General features: G+C 50.1%; 1 protein-coding gene across 1 annotated transcript in view; it reads right to left on the bottom strand.

The window, feature by feature from the left end:
* The window catches only part of LOC140214432 (neuroendocrine convertase 2-like), a 247,389-nt gene that overhangs the window by 44,174 nt on the left and 185,358 nt on the right, over positions 1–17,857 (bottom strand). Inside the window, exons 5-6 of the mRNA XM_072285794.1 lie at positions 16,113–16,150; positions 1,864–1,940 (exon numbers count right to left, since the gene is read on the bottom strand). Of these exons, the coding sequence (XP_072141895.1) occupies positions 1,864–1,940; positions 16,113–16,150 (115 nt within the window). The remainder of the gene's footprint in view (positions 1–1,863; positions 1,941–16,112; positions 16,151–17,857) is intronic.

Consider the following 17,857-nt stretch of genomic DNA (forward strand, 5'->3'; position numbering starts at 1 on the left):
GGACAACATAGGGGAAATTACTTGTGCTTAATAAATGGAATGAAGAAACGATAAATTAGTGGAGATGAAAGTGGATGAAAAAACAACTTGCCGCAGGTGGGAACCGAACCCACAACCTTCGCAAGAGTGTGATATGAGTCAAATATTTGCTTGCGGAAAGAGGTGGTTAGGTAAGGCCGAGGTGTGCCCGTGGAGGTGTCGCAAACAATTGGCACATCTTCAAAGACAACTGGTTCAAGCTGAAGAGATGTTGACGCGTCACGTAGGTGACGGAGCTCAGAATCACTAGCTTGTTCTGTAGCCAATTCTTGGAGGTTGAAAGGAAATGATGTTGAGATAGAGCTCTTGGAGCGACTGCGTGTGATAGCATCCACGCGACTGAGAGCGTCAGCTGGTGAGTTGTCAACGCCGCTGACGTGGCGTATGTCAGTTGAAAACTCTGAGATGAAGGTCCGCTTACGGGAGGCCCGCGGGACGCCCCACGGAGTTGTTTATGGCTGCGGGGGTGGTGCGCAGCTCCATCGCCGCGCCGCTGGAGCTGCGCACCTACACGCTATAGCCGATCATCATGGAGGCTACACGGAAGCGGCGTCGTTGGACGGAGGTAGATTCCATGACTTGTTGACCGAAGATATAATTTTAAAAAAGTGTGGCAAACGGTCACCTTCGTTAACGCGTTGTTGGCCGGCAATCAGATTTAACAACCGTACGCTCTCAACACAGTGACCTTTAATGTAAAGGTGCACACTTCCCCTTTTTTGTTGCAGGTAATCCACGTCCATCACCATAAATGATAGCAAGGTTCATGTGGGTTTGGATGTTCCGGCTATTTTCCGTCAGATGCTACGTTAAGAAAATGTGCAGGAGTAATATGCACTTAATCAGGAGCACGCGTCTCGTTGAACATGCCATAACACTACATTTGGCGGCGGAATTACGTAGTGCTAACACTTGCAAATTTTATTTCTATTGAAGTAAAGTTTAGGCCTCCCACTAGCATTATTTAGAGCAAAGAGCACCAGTTTCCCGGATGCGGAGATGTGCCTACAGATCTTACTCAACTTGGAGTAAACGCCACGAGTCCATCACGAGCTGTTCTTAAGTGCGATGAGTTCTGCGACCTAAAAGCACGCTAAAATATAAAGTTAGGGTGCTTTACGCGTCAAAACTACGGTCTACTTCTGCGGCAAGCCATAATGGTGTTTTTTTGCATTTCAACTCCATGAAAATGCGGCCGCCGTAGCCGGTATCGAACCCTCGACCTCGACCTCAGCAGCGCAACGTCTTAGCCGCTAAGCTACTACGGCGGGTAGCTGGCATTAATTGTGTAGCTTCCAGCTATACGATGCGCGGTTTCTGAAAGAAGCCGTGTAGCCCGCGGGCTTCGAGTCCTGCCAACGGTTTCCGGTCGGCCGAGGGTGTTATTTTCGTCCTAGCGCTGGCCCCCAGCAGGATGCGCCATCCGTTCCCCGGAAGACTTCCGGGCCTGTGTGTTTGGCATTCGACTCGGCCGACAAAGGGATAATCCGGATGAAACGCCCCTGCCTGTGCAATTCCCCTTCAATTTCCCGCGTAGAGGTTTCGCACGGCCAAGTCAAGCGACTGTGCATGTTTACAGCGCGTGTGGACAACGGAGTCTGAAATGTAGCCGGTTGTTATAGTGTCCATGATGACGAACTGACAAGTGACTCGTGAAACGCAAAACCACAGGCCAAACCACTGACTATTATCTTTTCTACAGCACGTGCGCATTATGTATGTGCGACGATTTGGGTGAGGGGGTTACAAGATAATTATAGCATTATAATACATATACATAGGGCTACGCAGCACTTTGTTAGAGAGAATGGTAATTCGACTCACCTGTTGAACCAATCGTCGGTGTACCTTGGGTATGGGAAGGGGTCGTTGCTACTGAAGTCGTAACTGGCCTTGGCATTCTGCGAAGCGCAATGAAAGAGAACGCGACGTGTCAGGGACCGCTTTCCACGTGACCTGGGGGGGGGGGGGGGTTGTAACGGCCCCAGGTCAGTGAGAAGATTCGCTTTCAGCGGTCGCGTGTAGCGTTATGGCTGATACCGAATACGCGCATCGTTTCCCTAGCCAGCGCTGTCTCTTGTGACTAACTCCGTGTGCCGGTTCTCTGTCCTTTTCGCACAGGTGACTGACCAACGATAGCGTTAGGCAGTCACTGTCCATTTTGTGAGCGTGGACCAGTTAGAGATTCGGGGTATGGTGACTGAACCACGCAGTGCAAAACGTTATCTTATGTATGTTGTCTGAGTGCAAGGTCATTCGAGATGTGCTTGCTTGGCATGGGCGGAGGATACAGCTTGGAGGAACCATTACGTAACAAAATTGAAGCCGAGAAAAGTCGGCCCAACATGTGATCATGCGTGCCTTCCACCAACCCGAGACAACGCACGGGTGCGACCGCACGGGTGCATCTGCACTCGCACGGTGCAACGAAGACAATAAATGCACGTGTTACAATAGGCGACAGCAGTTGCAGAAGCAAGCATATCGGAAGAAAATGCGCATAGAACGATTGGCAAAGCGCTCGTCGATTGAAACCTACCGAGAACAAAGCAAGCACACTGAGCCGAGTCCGCCGAGCGCAGGTTCACGTGTTGGACCGACCTTTATTTATATACAGCATACCTACATCGCCATAAAGGCATTACGAAGGGGGGAACAAAACATAACCAATAAGAACACAAAAGCACTTTGCACAGATATACTCATATACGTAAGGCACAGTTCAATCTTATATAAAGAAATGCACGCAAACAAGGTGAACAAACAGTTTTTCAAGAAATTAAGCACATACAGTTGTTATTCAGGAGCGATATCACAGCATAGAAAAGAAAAAAAATCACCGCCCAAGCACTCCGTACAGATGGTTAACGAGCGAAGCCGAAACGTGCGGCCCCGGTGTTTATTCCTGGTATGGTAAAGTCCGACACGGTTGTGGACGACACGAAGGACGCGGACAAGAAGACGCGACAGCGTAGGCTTAGCTAGTCAAAACCAGGAACAGCGTCTAGCCCGAGCCCCACTTCAGTAGCGCTGGCGATCCGGCTGCGGAGCTCGGCACGGCGCACTTCTTCTTCCTTACAACTTCCCCCCTCGCTGAAGACGAAGCCGCACAGGAGGCCTAAGGCGTCGTGAGGACGAAGGGCTCGTGATACGGCTTGAGCCGATCTACGTGCACAATTTCCCGGCCTCGGCGGCGCAGGTCCGTAGGGGGCGTCAGAGGTTCGATAACGTAGTTCACCGGAGAAGTTTGGCGTAGAACCCGGTAAGGTCCATGATATCGGGATACAAACTTGGAAGAGACACCTTGTGTCGAAGTAGGAGGCACCCACAACCAAACAAGAGCGTCAGGCGAAAACTGGTGGTGGGGGCGCCCGTCGTCATGACGAAATTTCTGTAGCGCTTGTTCTTGCGTTGTAAGGGCGCGAGCTAGTTGCCGACATTCCTCTGCATACCGGGCGGCTTCGGAAGCCGGTGTACCCTCTGATAAGTCGGGACGGTAAGGGAGAATAGTGTCAATGGGAAATGATGGTTCGCGGCCATATAGAAGAAAGAAGGGAGAAAAGCCCGTCGTTGACTGGGGTGCCGTGTTGTAGGCGTACGTGACATAGGGAAGGATGAGGTCCCAGTTGGTGTGGTTGGAGGCGACATACATCGAAAGCATGTCGCCAAGAGTTCGGTTAAAGCGCTCTGTCAATCCGTTTGTTTGCGGGTGATATGCGGTGGTACAGTGATGAATGACGCGGCATTCAGCGAGAAGTTCTTGAATCACGTCGGCGAGAAAGACGCGACCTCGGTCGCTCAGGAGTTCGCGGGGAGCGCCGTGACGTAGAACGAAGCGGTGAAGCAGGAAGGAAGCAACGTCACGAGCCGTCGCGGCTGGTAGAGCGGCCGTTTCTGCATACCTCGTGAGGTGGTCTACAGCTACAATGACCCAGCGATTACCAGCAGCTGTGTATGGCAGAGGTCCGTATAAGTCTATCCCAACCCGGTCAAAGGGCCGCGAAGGGCATGGCAGAGGTTGCATTGGTCCAGAAGGGCAGCAAGGATCAGGCTTGCGGCGTTGACATTCTGTGCAAGAGCGAATATACTTTTGCACAAATGTGTACATACCACGCCAATAAAACCTGTGGCGTAGTCTGGTGTAGGTCTTGAAGAGACCAGCGTGTGCGCACTGCGGGTCGGCGTGGAAAGCGGCGCATACATCAGTGCGGAGCTGCCGAGGTATTACAAGCAGCCATTTGCGGCCGTCGGAACCGTAGTTGCGGCGATAGACAATTCCGTCGCGGATGGCGAAGTGCGAAGCTTGTCGGCGCAACGCTCGGGATGGTGGGCGTGCAGATGAATTAGAAATGGAATCTATCAAAGATGAAATCCAGGAGTCCTTGCGCTGCTCCAAAGCCATGTCGACAGAAGCGAATGGGAGAAGTGGGTCGTCTAGGACAGACACACTGACAATGTCGGCGTGGACAGGCGAGCGCGAAAGAGCATCGGCATCGGCGTGCTTCTTGCCTGAGCGGTAGACAACCCGGATATCGTACTCTTGGAGCCTCAGTGCCCACCGGGCTAGGCGGCCGCAGGGATCCTTGAGAGACGACAACCAGCAAAGTGCGTGGTGATCGGTAACGACATCGAAGGACCGGCCGTACAGGTATGGGCGAAATTTTGTGATGGCCCAGATGATCGCGAGACATTCTTTTTCCGTGACGGAATAGTTCGCTTCAGCTTTCGTCAGAGTACGGCTTGCGTAAGCAACAACATATTCTTGGCAGCCGGGCTTGCGCTGCGCGAGCACAGCGCCAAGACCAACACCGCTAGCATCCGTATGGATTTCCGTGGGAGCAGTTGGATCGAAATGGCGCAGTATCGGTGGTGTTGTGAGCAGGCGACGTAGCGTCGCGAAGGCATCATCGCAAGTCGGGGACCACGCGGAAAGATTGGGGTCTCCCTGAAGAAGCTCTGTCAGAGGTGCCATAATCGAAGCGAAATTGCGAATAAAGCGGCGGAAGTACGAGCAGAGGCCAATGAAACTGCGCAAGTCTTTTAGAGACGTTGGCTTCGGGAATTCTTTAACAGCACGGAGTTTAGCGGCATCAGGGAGAACGCCGTCCTTCGACACGACATGTCCGAGAATTGTCAGCTTGCGTGCCCCAAAGTGACATTTTTTCAGATTTAGTTGGAGGCCAGCGTCACTGAGGCAGCGTAAAACCTGCTCCAAGCGATGAAGGTGAGTAGGAAAATCTGGTGCGAACACTACTACATCATCCAAATAACACAAGCACGTGTTCCATTTGAGACCTCGAAGAATAGTGTCCATCATCCGCTCAAAAGTCGCGGGCGCGTTGCAAAGTCCGAATGGCATCACACGAAATTCGTATAAGCCATCTGGTGTGATGAAAGCAGTTTTAGGCTTATCTTCTGCAGCCATAGGCACCTGCCAATAACCAGAGCGTAGATCGAGGGAGGAAAAGAACTCTGCACCTTGTAAGCTGTCGAGGGCGTCGTCGATCCGCGGCAATGGATAAACATCCTTTCTGGTTATTTTGTTTAGGCGACGGTAATCCACACAAAAGCGGATCGAGCCGTCCTTCTTTTTAACTAAAACAACTGGCGATGCCCATGGGCTGTCGGACGGTTCAATGACACCACGCTTTAGCATGTCACCTACTTGCTCATCAATGACGCGTCGTTCTGTCGACGAGACGCGGTAGGGTCGCTGCCGTAGCGGTGGGTGAGAACCGGTGTCAATACGGTGACATACAGTCGTCGTTCGGCCCAGAGAAGTGCTATGGCTGTCAAAAGCAGGGCGAAATTTCTCGAGGAGACGGAGAAGGTGATGGCGTTGCGTGGGGCTTAAGGCGTTGTCGATGACGTGGCTGAAAACGTCTTCAGGCGATGTGGCAGGAACGGGACTACCGTAGAGGGTGTTGACCTCTGACGATCCAACAGAAAGTTCCGACGTGGTAATGGTGTCGTAAGGCTCCACAGAGCCGAGAGATTCGCCCCGAAGCAACGCAATCGGGAATGGGAAGTGGTTGTGTATAGGAAGGTGAGTAGCACCAGCTTGAAGGCTAAGCAACGCAGTTGGGAGTGGTGAGAGGTGGCGGTGAACAAAAGCAGTGGAAGGCGTGAAGAGTACGGTAGAGTTGGAGGCAGCGGAACAGGATACAGGTGCCAGAACGGATGCATGCGGAGGTATATGGATGTCGTCAGTGAGGGACAACTTGGTGCCGGAAAGCGAAACGTCATCAGATATGGCATTGCCAAGCGAAGAGAAGGCGACTTCTGCACGGGAGCAATCAATAATAGCTTGGTGACGGGAGAGAAAGTCCCAACCTAAAATAATATCGTGGGAACAGTGGGGAAGAACGACGAACTCGACTGTGTAGAGCACTCCTTGAATTTCAAGTCTGGCGGTGCACGCAGCCACCGGCTGGACGTGCTGTGCTGTGGCCGTGCGGAGTAAAGGACCGAAGAAAGGCGTCATGACTTTTCGTAATGAGCGGCATAGTTTTTCGGCAATTACAGATATCGCGGCACCTGTGTCAATGAGGGCAAGCACAGAGACTCCTTCAAAAGCGACATCAATAACGTTCGGCGGCGAAAGAAGAGGGCTTGAGCATTGTGACGATGACGCAGTTCTTGCCTCTGGAACTGCGCCACTTAGTTTTCCGCGTCAGCGGTAGAGGGACGTCGACGCATCGGGGAGAGCGAGCGACGACGAGGAGAAGGAGAACGGCGGTCGGAAACTGGGCGAAGGCTTGGGCGGGGAAGGGGTAAATCGCGGTCTGGAGCGTAAGACGACGGATGGTCGTACGCGGCTGTGCGTGGGTCGTCACGTGGATGAAGTGGACGGCGGCGGCACAGGCGTGCGACGTGTCCGGGAATACCGCACGAATAGCAGATGGGCCGATTGTCCGGTGTGCGCCAGGGATTAATTACTCGATGGGCTGGAGGTCGTGGTGGCGTGGGGGTAAAAACAGGGCTAGGCATCGGAGGCGAAGCCCGGAAGGTCGGTGGTCGTGGTCGTGCGACGGCGTCGGCGTAAGTCAATGGGGCGGTGAGTTGAGGCGCCCGTTCCAGAGGAAGGACCTCGGACACTTGTTCTTCTATAACGTGTCGTAGGGTCGGACTAAGAGACGAACTGGACGCCGGTGGGTTGGAGATCAGGGAGAGCTGGCGAGCAACTTCTTCCCGGACGAAAGCCTTGATTTGCGAGAGGAGGGTGGCATCTGGAAAAGGAGAGGTCAAGCCGGACAACGATTCCTGATGGGGAACAGGACGGCGAGTGAGGAGGCGTTGACGGCGGAGCTCGTCATAGCTTTGGCACAGTTCAATAACTTGGGCAACAGTAGAGGGGCTCTTGGAAATGAGCATCTGAAACGCGTCCTCGTCGATACCCTTCATGATATGCTTGATTTTATTGCCCTCAGTCATGGATGCATCGACGCGTTTACAGAGATCGATGACATCTTCGATGTAGCTGGTAAAGTTCTCACCAGGCTGCTGAGAGCGCGACTGCAGACGCTGCTCGGCACGAAGCTTTTGTACAGCAGGGCGGCCGAAGACCTCGCTGAACTTTGTCTTGAACACCGTCCAGCTGGGGACTTCGCTTTCGTGGTTCCGAAACCACAAGTGGGCAATTCCGGTGAGGTAGAAAGGGACGGTGGTCAATTTCGTGATGTCATCCCATTTGTTGTTCCGACTGACGCGTTCGTATGAGGAGAGCCAGTCATCAACGTCGTGGTCGTCAGTGCCGCTAAAGATAGGAGGGTCCCGCTGGCGGAATGTGCCGGGGCAGACGGTAGACTGGGGAGCAGGTGGTGGGAAGGTCGTGGCGCTTTCGGTGGTCATGATGGCAGGGAGAGTCCGGCTGCGCAATTCCAGGATTGCAGGAGACCCAGCAAACCTCCACCAATTATGGTAAAGAAGTCCGACACGGTTGTGGACGACACGAAGGACGCGGACAAGAAGACGCGACAGCGTAGGCTTAGCTAGTCAAAACCAGGAACAGCGTCTAGCCCGAGCCCCACTTCAGTAGCGCTGGCGATCCGGCTGCGGAGCTCGGCACGGCGCACTTCTTCTTCCTTACACTGGGTTAATCACGACGGTTCGTTAAACGACGGCTTGGTAGGCTGCCGGATCCTCGGTACTCAGTTGCTGCTTGCGCTCGGCTGCACGAACCTGTTCTTGTGCCCGGGCTGCAGCACCGGCACGGTGTAGACAAACTCGTTCCCTGTTCTGCTCGCAGCGTTGCTGATCGAAAGGTGCCTGTTCCCAAAGAGTACGTATGACGCGTGGCCTACCCATTTCGAGCCAGAGAGAAACTGCTGCGCACGCGCTCGGCTGCTACGGAGACGAGCGATTAAGCTAATCCAACATCACCTAGATAGAACAAGGCCTTTCCCCTCCGATCCATGACGTCATGTTATCTGACCCGACTGCCACAGAACTTAATGGGGATGCTCCCGAGTAGGCAACAGTAATTTTTACTCACCGCTTCCATCACGCCAGCCTTGTCAATGGAAATTTAGGGCCAAGTAGCGTGACGTCATGGATCGGAGTAAACAGGCTTTTTGCTATCTAGGTGGTGCTGGCTAATCGCACGCTTCTCTTTCTCTCTGTTTTTTTTTTCGCGCATGTACAAGGGGTTGCGCCGGAGCAGTTTTTGGCGTACAGGCGACACACAGACTGACGGACGGATGGACGAATCGGCTATAGCTACATAGAGCTTCGCTGTAATAATTCGTTATTAGGCACATTTACCAAATCATTAGATAAACTGTTCGATTCTCTTATTTTCAAAGAAATATCATAAAGTATGTCATTGACAAATCACTCCTTTTGCCTTAAATGTTCTCAATCTATTGAAAAGTGCGAAACAATATCAGTGCTAACAATCTCACAGTGATTTAATCTTAATGGCACTGCGCTCTCCGGGCAGCCCAGTGGCGTTTGTGCTATGTCACTGCGGGCCCCACAGGGCGTGTCAAAGCTTTTAAGGGTGCCAGATATTCTGGCGCACTCGCGTATGTCACATCCGCGTATAGCTTAAGCGTAACGCTAAACCTTGCTACCGCTTACAGTGCTTCGCCCTTCGGTCAAAACTGCCACTTCACGAGGGAGAAACGAGCGAAGGGGATGGCTTCACGGAATGTTGGGTTGCGAAGGCCGGCTGCATGACCTTATGCTCCCGCCTAATTTATTTCCTTCTTCCGTGTTGTTCCTTGGCACTCACGACGCCTTTGTGCGGACGCCTTTCAGCGGTGTTCCGTTTCTAACACCCCTGTTATGAATGGAATTCAGGTATTGGTGCAGGCACTCATCGAATCATGCTTCGTGTTCAAAAAACATTTGAGGGATCGCGCCTCGCGACATCCGCTGCGGAGTTTTAGCAACCGCGCTTACGTTTATCGCGGGATTTTTGTGCCACGTGAAAAAGACGCCCTGCATGCTCGTGTCATCTTCCAAATTTATATGTCACCCATGTGGTGAAATTTTAGGGCAGAACATAGTGATGTGTACCTGGTGTGTGCCAGAGTAAGCTCGGCGTTGAAAACGCATGTTTAGTGTGTACGAGCTGTGGATAGATGAATTTTACGCGGGTCAGCTTGGTAATGGTTTGCTTGGCAAGGCTTATTTATGGCCACTGGGTCTTTAACAGTCATAAATAATTGGTTTCGTTGCATAATTATGAATACCAATAAATGGGATTTTGGGTACATTTGTGGCTGAATTGGGTTAAGATTTGAGCAGCGACACTCATACGCCCAATAAGCTACTTATGACAATTTCGAAAACCGTCCCAACTAAATTACGAAAGAATTTAATGGTTGCGGTCAGAGCGGCTAAGTTAAACTAATTACTACCACATAACGAATATCTGATAACAACCTTAGAAAAAACACATTTAGGACTGGATTAAAAAAGAAGGGCAGACTCAACTGCAGTTGACATCTACATAAGGCGAAGCATTCTTGGTCTCATTGGCTCACGAAACATGCACCTGTGGGTATACCAAGTGCGGTTTTCAAGGTATAAATATTAGTATTAAAGGGCAGGATGTTATACGAAGAAACAATATTATTTGCGGTGAATTATAGGCAGGCTGCATATTATATACCCATATCTGCACGCAGTACGTCATACATGCGTTTGTATGTATGTTTGTATGAACGTTTGTATGTCACCCATAGTGTCATGTTGCACTCGTGGCCTTTCCGATGCCTCGGTTTCGTTTATCGACTACTATACGGAAACGTTTCGGTGCCGCCATCTAGGGCTGTTAATGCTGCTGCTTTTTTTTTCTTTAACGACGAAATCTACGTTACTACAGTCGATTTGCAAGCACTAAAATAGTTGTATAAATGCGTTCACAGTTTCATGACCATGTTACATCGCTTTACTTCTAATAACACATCGAAATTCTTTGTGTAACAGCCCAAGATGGCGGCGCCCATTATTCGAATGTAAAATCGTCTATAGAGCAACTGCGGATCGAAACCGCCCCAAGGGCCTCAATGCATTGGCTTGGCCGCGAGAAAGGCTGTTCTACACACCTGCCGCTTGCCGACGCATGTGTCCGTGATGCATTTTTTTTTCAATATCAGGCTTGTGTGCTTAGAGATCCTGTGTTCGAATACGGCCATCGGACAACTTCAGCGATGTTTACTTCATTATTTATAGCGTCGTACTTTGTTGAAAATGACGAGTTTGCAAAGCCACAAAGCCGTTTGAAGCCAGAAGGATGAAGGTTAGGCAAATCTATGCACCAACCGCCAATTCCGTGCTGGCTGAATGCTGGCTCGCAGCTCCGGCAAACACTAGTGGCACAGATACCTCCAGTAATTATTGCACGAAACTTTGTGCTCGAAACGGTAAACCCCTAAACTACTTCCTCGCTGCGCCAATCTTAGAGGGCGGCCATCCCGTTAAGCGCGTTCGGCGTTAGAGGCCAGATACGTACAAAAAGGCGCCTGGAACTCGGCAGGAAAACTTCACTTCGAAGCACAGCACGAGCTCAACAGTCCCCGAACGCGTGGCCGCTCGAAGGAGCTCCAACTTCTAATCACCGTGGCGATAACAGGCGTTAATTTACTCCGACAAGGTTACCGTATAACAATCCACTTGGGGACGTTCGAAGACAGGAGTGCGACGTCTGGACAAACCCGCGTAATACCCATTATTTTCGGGCTCCTCGAACAGCCTAACCGGTGACTCACGCGCACGCCGGCGCAGTGTCTCTCTGGCAATGTTTGCGTGAAACTATATAAGCTGTTTTCTCTCCTTCCATTTTTACTCCCGTTTCCCTTCCCCAATGCTGAGTCGTAGGCGAGAACTTTGATTCAGGCTGACCTCCCAGCTTTTTAACATAATAAATGTCCCCCCCCCCCCTGTCTCTCTCTCTCTATGCGAAAATAAACTTACAATGCACAGATACGCATGTGCGAAACAAGCCCAGCAAGCAATTATGCAAAACGCCTCCTTCAACTCTCTCTTTCTCTAATCCGCCTTCCCCTCTTTTGTTTTCTCCTTCCTCTTCACAATCTCTTCTGCTCTCTCTCTCTCTCTTCTTCATCGGGGCCTGTTGCATCGAGAACGACTAACCGGTCGGGCTGCCCACGCTAAGCACTCGATAATCGCCTCCCTCGCACGTGGCTCGACCCGCAGCGGTCGGCGCTCCGCAATCAGACCGGCCGCACCGTTAATGGCCCCCCTATTAATCCCGCGGGTATCGAGTGTCCGCCATTACCGTAAGCGGGGTCGGTCCTCCTCTTCTTGCCGGATCGCGGCCGCCTCCCACGGGCTTTCACCGCAGCCGCCGCCAGAAACCAGCTGCGCGGAGTCCGAGTAACGGCTTCCAACGCCGGCCCGCCTGATGATGCGCATTCGGCGCCCCTCGTGTATGCTGCCAAGATCCCCCGTTCCATTTACTTTCGACACGCTCCTATAGCGACGCTTACCGCAAAGGCCCCGACATAACCTCACATAGCCTCAATTTCTTTCTTTTCTTTTGCCGGTAGAGAAACGTCTGAATTTCAGTCAGAGGAACTTCTACGTCACGTCAGGACGCCCAAAATTACTATCACGCCGTTCGCTAACTCTGAGTGAAATCTGTGGGCTCGTCAAAAAAAAAAATTGTAACGGGACGTATGGAGCGAAAGAATCCTCTTATATTCGCATCGTACAAATTCTGGCTTGCCAGGTGAGCCATCTCGAGTGTTACTTCCTGCTGGTGGACCTTATAGCGTTGCAAGAGCTGCCGGCAATTGCTCTGCCCGAGTGTTACTTATCGTGTGCGATAAGTAACACTGAAGCCCGTCACATTCCATCTGGTGACAAAACGGCATCTGGCGATATTAACACGGGGGATTTGAACAGGGGCGCAACAGGCTGTGTCGTATACATCTCCTAGGTATACTTTGTGGCGCAAAATACATTTCTGGAAAAGGGACAGAAGAAAGGGAGACAGTGAAGCGCCAATTGGCGCTTCACTGTCTCCCTTTCTTCTGTCCCTTTTCCAGAAATGTATTTTGCGCCACAAAGTATACCTAGGAAATCTAAGCACCAACTTGCCCAAGAAGAAGTCCTTTTGGAACATCGTATACATCTGTCAAGCTGCTGGTGACATCGACCATTATTTGTTAGAGTGCCCTGAATTTGACGCAGAACGTAAAATGTTAATAGATGGACCGAATCGCTAGACGGTCCCGCACTCAAACGCAAGTGGCATTCTATTCTCGCGAGGACGCCCGATATTTCGGAGAGAGGGGCTTCGTGTCCACCTACACTTCCTCCCTGATATAGAGCCAGAGAGCGAATGGTGGGAGGTCTGGGCCGACGTAGAACCATCCCGCGTCTTATGGCAACCTCCGAAGCAATATTTCAGAGATTACGACTTCAGTTGGTGGACCTGACCTGAATGGATGAAGCAGCGTGAGAGTCTTTGAGTGCTCAGCCTTTGTTGGAAACATGTTAAGAGTACGAGATGGTGACACGCCGACAGTTTTTTTTTTTTGTTGTTGTTGATTCACTACGCATGACGTCAAAATGAGGGTTTTTCTCGCTTAACCGTCCTGTTCGGAATTAGGAGCTCAGGCTCGGTATGACGCCAAGCCACGACGACAGGCTATAGAAGAGGATACCGACGTCTACACAAGAAGTTGGGCACGCTGTCCGTGAATGTGACAATTTTCGGTGATTTCTATTTAAAGGAACAGCGGAGACCTAAATAAAAGAAATAAAAGAAATACGCTTCAGCAGAAGGTAGATATTCACTTTCTATTTTAAATGGAAGAAACCTCACCAAAATTTGTCCAGTGCATGTAGGGAACACATTTTTATCTGTTCTCAATTCCGGTGGTAAAGCTTCTAAACAATTATCGCCGCAAGAACGGTGTTACATCCGCGCGTTATGCAAAAGATTAACAGTTGACGCACACATGTTTATTTAAGCTGCGGTGCGGTTCTCACATGTACCTACTATCCTCCCACAGCATGTCATCCGATGAGACCTCCAGCATGTACCTACAGTCAGTGGCAGTGAAACAATAAAGAAAAAAATAATACTATCAAGCCTTTTCTAATGCATGTAAAAACCGAGATTCGAGCAGGTACCATCGAGTGTACATTGAGTTCTTAGTTCAATTGCTTACGTAACGCCTGGATTGCCGCATTGTCCACGGAAGGAAATTCACCCAACTAGACGTCATGCGTGTTGGAAGTGTGTTCGGTGTGCGAAGAAACATATGCATATGCGTATGACGAATATGAAGAGAACAAAAACGACAAAAAATAAAAATAAAACAATAAACGAAACCAAACAGAACGTTTAGGAAGAATACAATAGAAATTGCATTAATTACTCAATGGAGAACCTCATATTCCGTATATGCCATCCAACGCAGTGATAGCTGGACGGCACGACGATGTCATGTCATTGGAATGACGGCGAAAACTCGGGAGACGGCGAGACGATTGGCGGCACGTCACGGACCCACAATGGATTGTTTGAGAACAGTTTCTGGCGATTTCTGTTTTGAAATTATAATGATAATAATCATAAGAACGATGTTTTGAGATTACTCGTTGCTGGGCTACTTGTATCATAATGTATTCATAATGACTAATGATCGACTGTCCCGTTTTCTTGATTTTTAACCTCAGTCCTCGTCTTCGTTCCGGGTACATTAATATTTATCAGCACAATGAGGAACATGCTTGCTGCAGGTGCCGTGAATGCTGACTCAATACCCTTAAGAAACAAGAAAATAATGTTAAGGACGAGTGCGCCGTAAGTTCGAGTGTTTACGGTACTTCCCGAACGCTTACCACACCTAGCTCTTGCTTACAGGACTGTTCTCTCGGCCTTTCTTTTTCTGCGAGGCGCTTTTGGCGCTGCACGTCTCGCGAGTGGATTTGTGCGGGATCATTAATCAGAGCGGCGCCGGCAAAGCGGACACCAGCACCCCTGGCTGGAATGGCGTTCCCTTAACGCGTTCCGCCCCAGCCCGCACTTGCCTTTACCGCACCGAGCTCGTTGTATCTCATTACCGGGCGCACATTTCACTGCCAGGCGCCACCGGAATGGGCTCCCTGTGGGCTAAACTTCTCTCTGGACACTGCAGCGGGCGATGTAGGCGATTACGGAAGCATGGAATGCCGCTTGGTGCTGTACTATGTACACGATGCAGAACACGTGAGCTCCGCGCGTCTTCTGAGCGCGTATTACTGCGCAAAGTAGTCCGGCAGAGCTTGACAGTGCCTTCTCGGTGTGTTACAATGTTGGCTAACATTAAAGACAGTCTTCGAGCCCAAGTAATGGAACTCATCTGATCTGGGGATACCATTCTGCACGGCGGCATTTCGAGCCAGTCAGGGAGGCCGTACCGGTACCTTGCGGCCTATGAGAGCTGATAATATGACGACAATAGTACCGTCGGTTTCTCAGTGAAGATAACGAATCAGCGTAGCCTGCTACTTGCGACCGTTGCGCACACCCGGCAGCTTGGAAGGACTGTGTTTAGAAAAAAAAAAGAAAGATACCTTATTACCCAGAAGTTTAACATCACCAAGCACATTAGTACCTTAAACTAAGTTAGCCGTAATGTCGAGTTCTGCTTCTCGTTGCTGGGGACAGGGAGGCAACCGACTGTTCCGTACTCCATTAAGAAGTGAGTGCTTTACCTTCATATATGTGTAACCATGCTTCTGCCTTTTATTTATGTGCTGCAAGAACTTACATAATGTACAGAAAGAAACATTCTTTCTTTGATAGCTTAGGCTGCAGTGATATTTAGCTGCTGGATCCCTGTTACGTGGCTTTCTATTGTAGTTCATTAAGATGATCACTATAGAAGTAAAATGAATCAATGGACAGATGTCACTTCACTGTTGTAGTTGTAATGGAAGACACTGATTTCATCATTTTTTATTTTCCTTGTCGCCAGCGTTTATTAAAACCGCAACACCTGGTTTTTCACGAAGACGTTTAAAAGTCGCATGCTTTAATTTCTTGAAATCATGCTATTTTCTTTAACAGCCTTAAACAAACAACCACAGCCATTACTCGCAAAAACGAAACCTCCTTTTGTTAGGTGCCACACGTACCATTATTATCCGTTCACAAATTGGTCAGTGAAGGCCTTTCAGCATTTCGCGCGGCTATTTGAACAGGGAGAGTCCGGGCCCAAAGCTACCTCTTAACAAAGCGTGACCGCTCTGTCCTAAAAGCTTCCAGCACAGGCAGTGACGGAGAGAGCGAGTGATACGAAGACAAAGAGACAGAAAAAAGCGCGAGAAAATCACCTCGCGTCCACCAATCAGGCAAGCTGCCGGCGACGCACAAAAAACGCATCCGGCGTCCAGCCTACTTTTGCGACCCTCGGAACAACGTGCACCCACGTCGAAGCGTCTCGTTTATCTTTCCTTCGCGCTCAACGAGGCTCGCGCCTTTGCGATGCCACGTTAGCGCTTGTCTCCATTAATTAACGAGGCCGGGCTAGCAGCGATTGCCCCCTGGGTTTTACTGGCTATAACGAGAGAGGCGGGCAGATAGAGAGGTGAAAGGCACTCACGTAATTGTCCCGAAGGTCCGGGTGCATATAGTCAACCCCTGGAGGCATAAAAGACAGGACGAGACAAGTTAGGGAGGGCAGTAAAAAAAAATGAGAGAGGAAAGGGGAGGTGGGACAGAAAGTGGGCGTGGACGAACAGCAGGAAAGTTAGGGAATAGTACGGAGAGAAAGGGCGTGCAAGGAAGAATGCAGGTGCAAGAAGTGGGGAAGGGCAAATGCATAGAGAAAGAATGGAACGTGCAGAGGTGAAAGTATCATAGGTTAAGTAAGGAAGATAAATAAAAAATGAAGAGGTCGTAAATAAATAGGGAGCGAGAAGAAGTAGGAAAATAAACAAAAGCGGGGACAGACGGGGACGTGGTAGAAGGGGAGAATAGGATAATTAGGGATTGATAGAGACGCCAAGGAGGGACGAGATGAAAAAAATTCGACAAGAGTTCGGGGTGAAACATAATTGGTTGGGGATGAAAATGGAACGCAGAGTAGACATCAGCACGACAAAAGAAACCGCGGACATAGGAGGCCCGTAAGGGGAGCGTGTGTATTGGAGATGGTATAGTAAGGAGACACGTAGGGAAAATAGGGAGTAAAGAGATTAGGTGGGGGTAGCAGACAGGTTGAAGTTGGGAAGCAAGGGATGGAAAAGAGGGAAGTTACGAAATAATGGGGGAAAATGCAGGGACAACAGGTAAACGGGTGCGAAGGGAGGTGAATGGGGATGGAAAGAGAGAACACGAGACCATTGTTAGAGCGGCACAAAGAAACGTGTCTCCAATAGAGTTCCCGCGTGTCGCCTCCCTCGTACTCACATAAGCTGCGTTTCCCCATTGTTTTAGGCTCGTAAAGAAGATTGCCCCGCCAGCTGCGACAGCGCGCGACGGGAGTACTGTCCTCGCCAGAACGAGCTTATACGGACAACGTCGTCTTAACAGCAATGCCCGCCGGCAAAATTGTGCTTTAGAGACGGCTGCCATTCGGGTACCCTTTCTTTAGTCTTCGGTTACCTCGCCTCGACGCCGGTAACTCGGAAAGATTAGGCGTTCATCTAATTAGTCGAAAATCTTCCTCGGCTTCATTCATAGCCCGAGGCATACGCTTACAAGATTAGGAACAACGAGAAATATTGAATGCACTTTCTGAATTTCGATGATTCGCGCAAAAGAAACACGCAAGAATGAAAAAAAGGGGAAAGGATATCAAACCATCCTTTGTTCCTTCACATTTACCGCCTTCTCGGTTTGCAGGGCTATACTTAGAACCGCTCCTGATATATTGGCGACCAAACGCTGTGCTCGCCGGATAAGCGTCCAGCGATTACGACAATGTGCTCACGGGCATATTAAGGATGCTAAGCCGCAGCATAACGGCAAGGAGGCCAAGCTAGAAACTCTTAAACGCATTTCAAATAAAGTACTTTAATACCAAAGCTCGGATAAAAACTTTCTTTCGTTATGCCGTTCGAATTATTGGGCTTAAGACGCCCTGCACGTTTTACAATGAAGTCATTACAAAATGCAACGAGGGTCTGGCCAATAAAGAAGCTTAAGTGCCTCGTGTGCGTTGTTTCGCAAGTGGTGTGAACGTCCCGGGCTTCTGTCTATATATAAGGACCATATCGCGTGTGCTCGCCAGTCACAGAAGGCCATTGTTACGAGCGAGTAGCCTTGTCAATACGGCCCTTCACTTGGCATAGTATTTCTGGTATTACATAAACCGTGTTGTCCATGAACTAATGGCGTCCTCGA

Source organism: Dermacentor andersoni, unplaced genomic scaffold (genome assembly GCF_023375885.2).
Source record: "Dermacentor andersoni unplaced genomic scaffold, qqDerAnde1_hic_scaffold ctg00000044.1, whole genome shotgun sequence".
NCBI classification, from domain to species: domain Eukaryota; kingdom Metazoa; phylum Arthropoda; class Arachnida; order Ixodida; family Ixodidae; genus Dermacentor; species Dermacentor andersoni.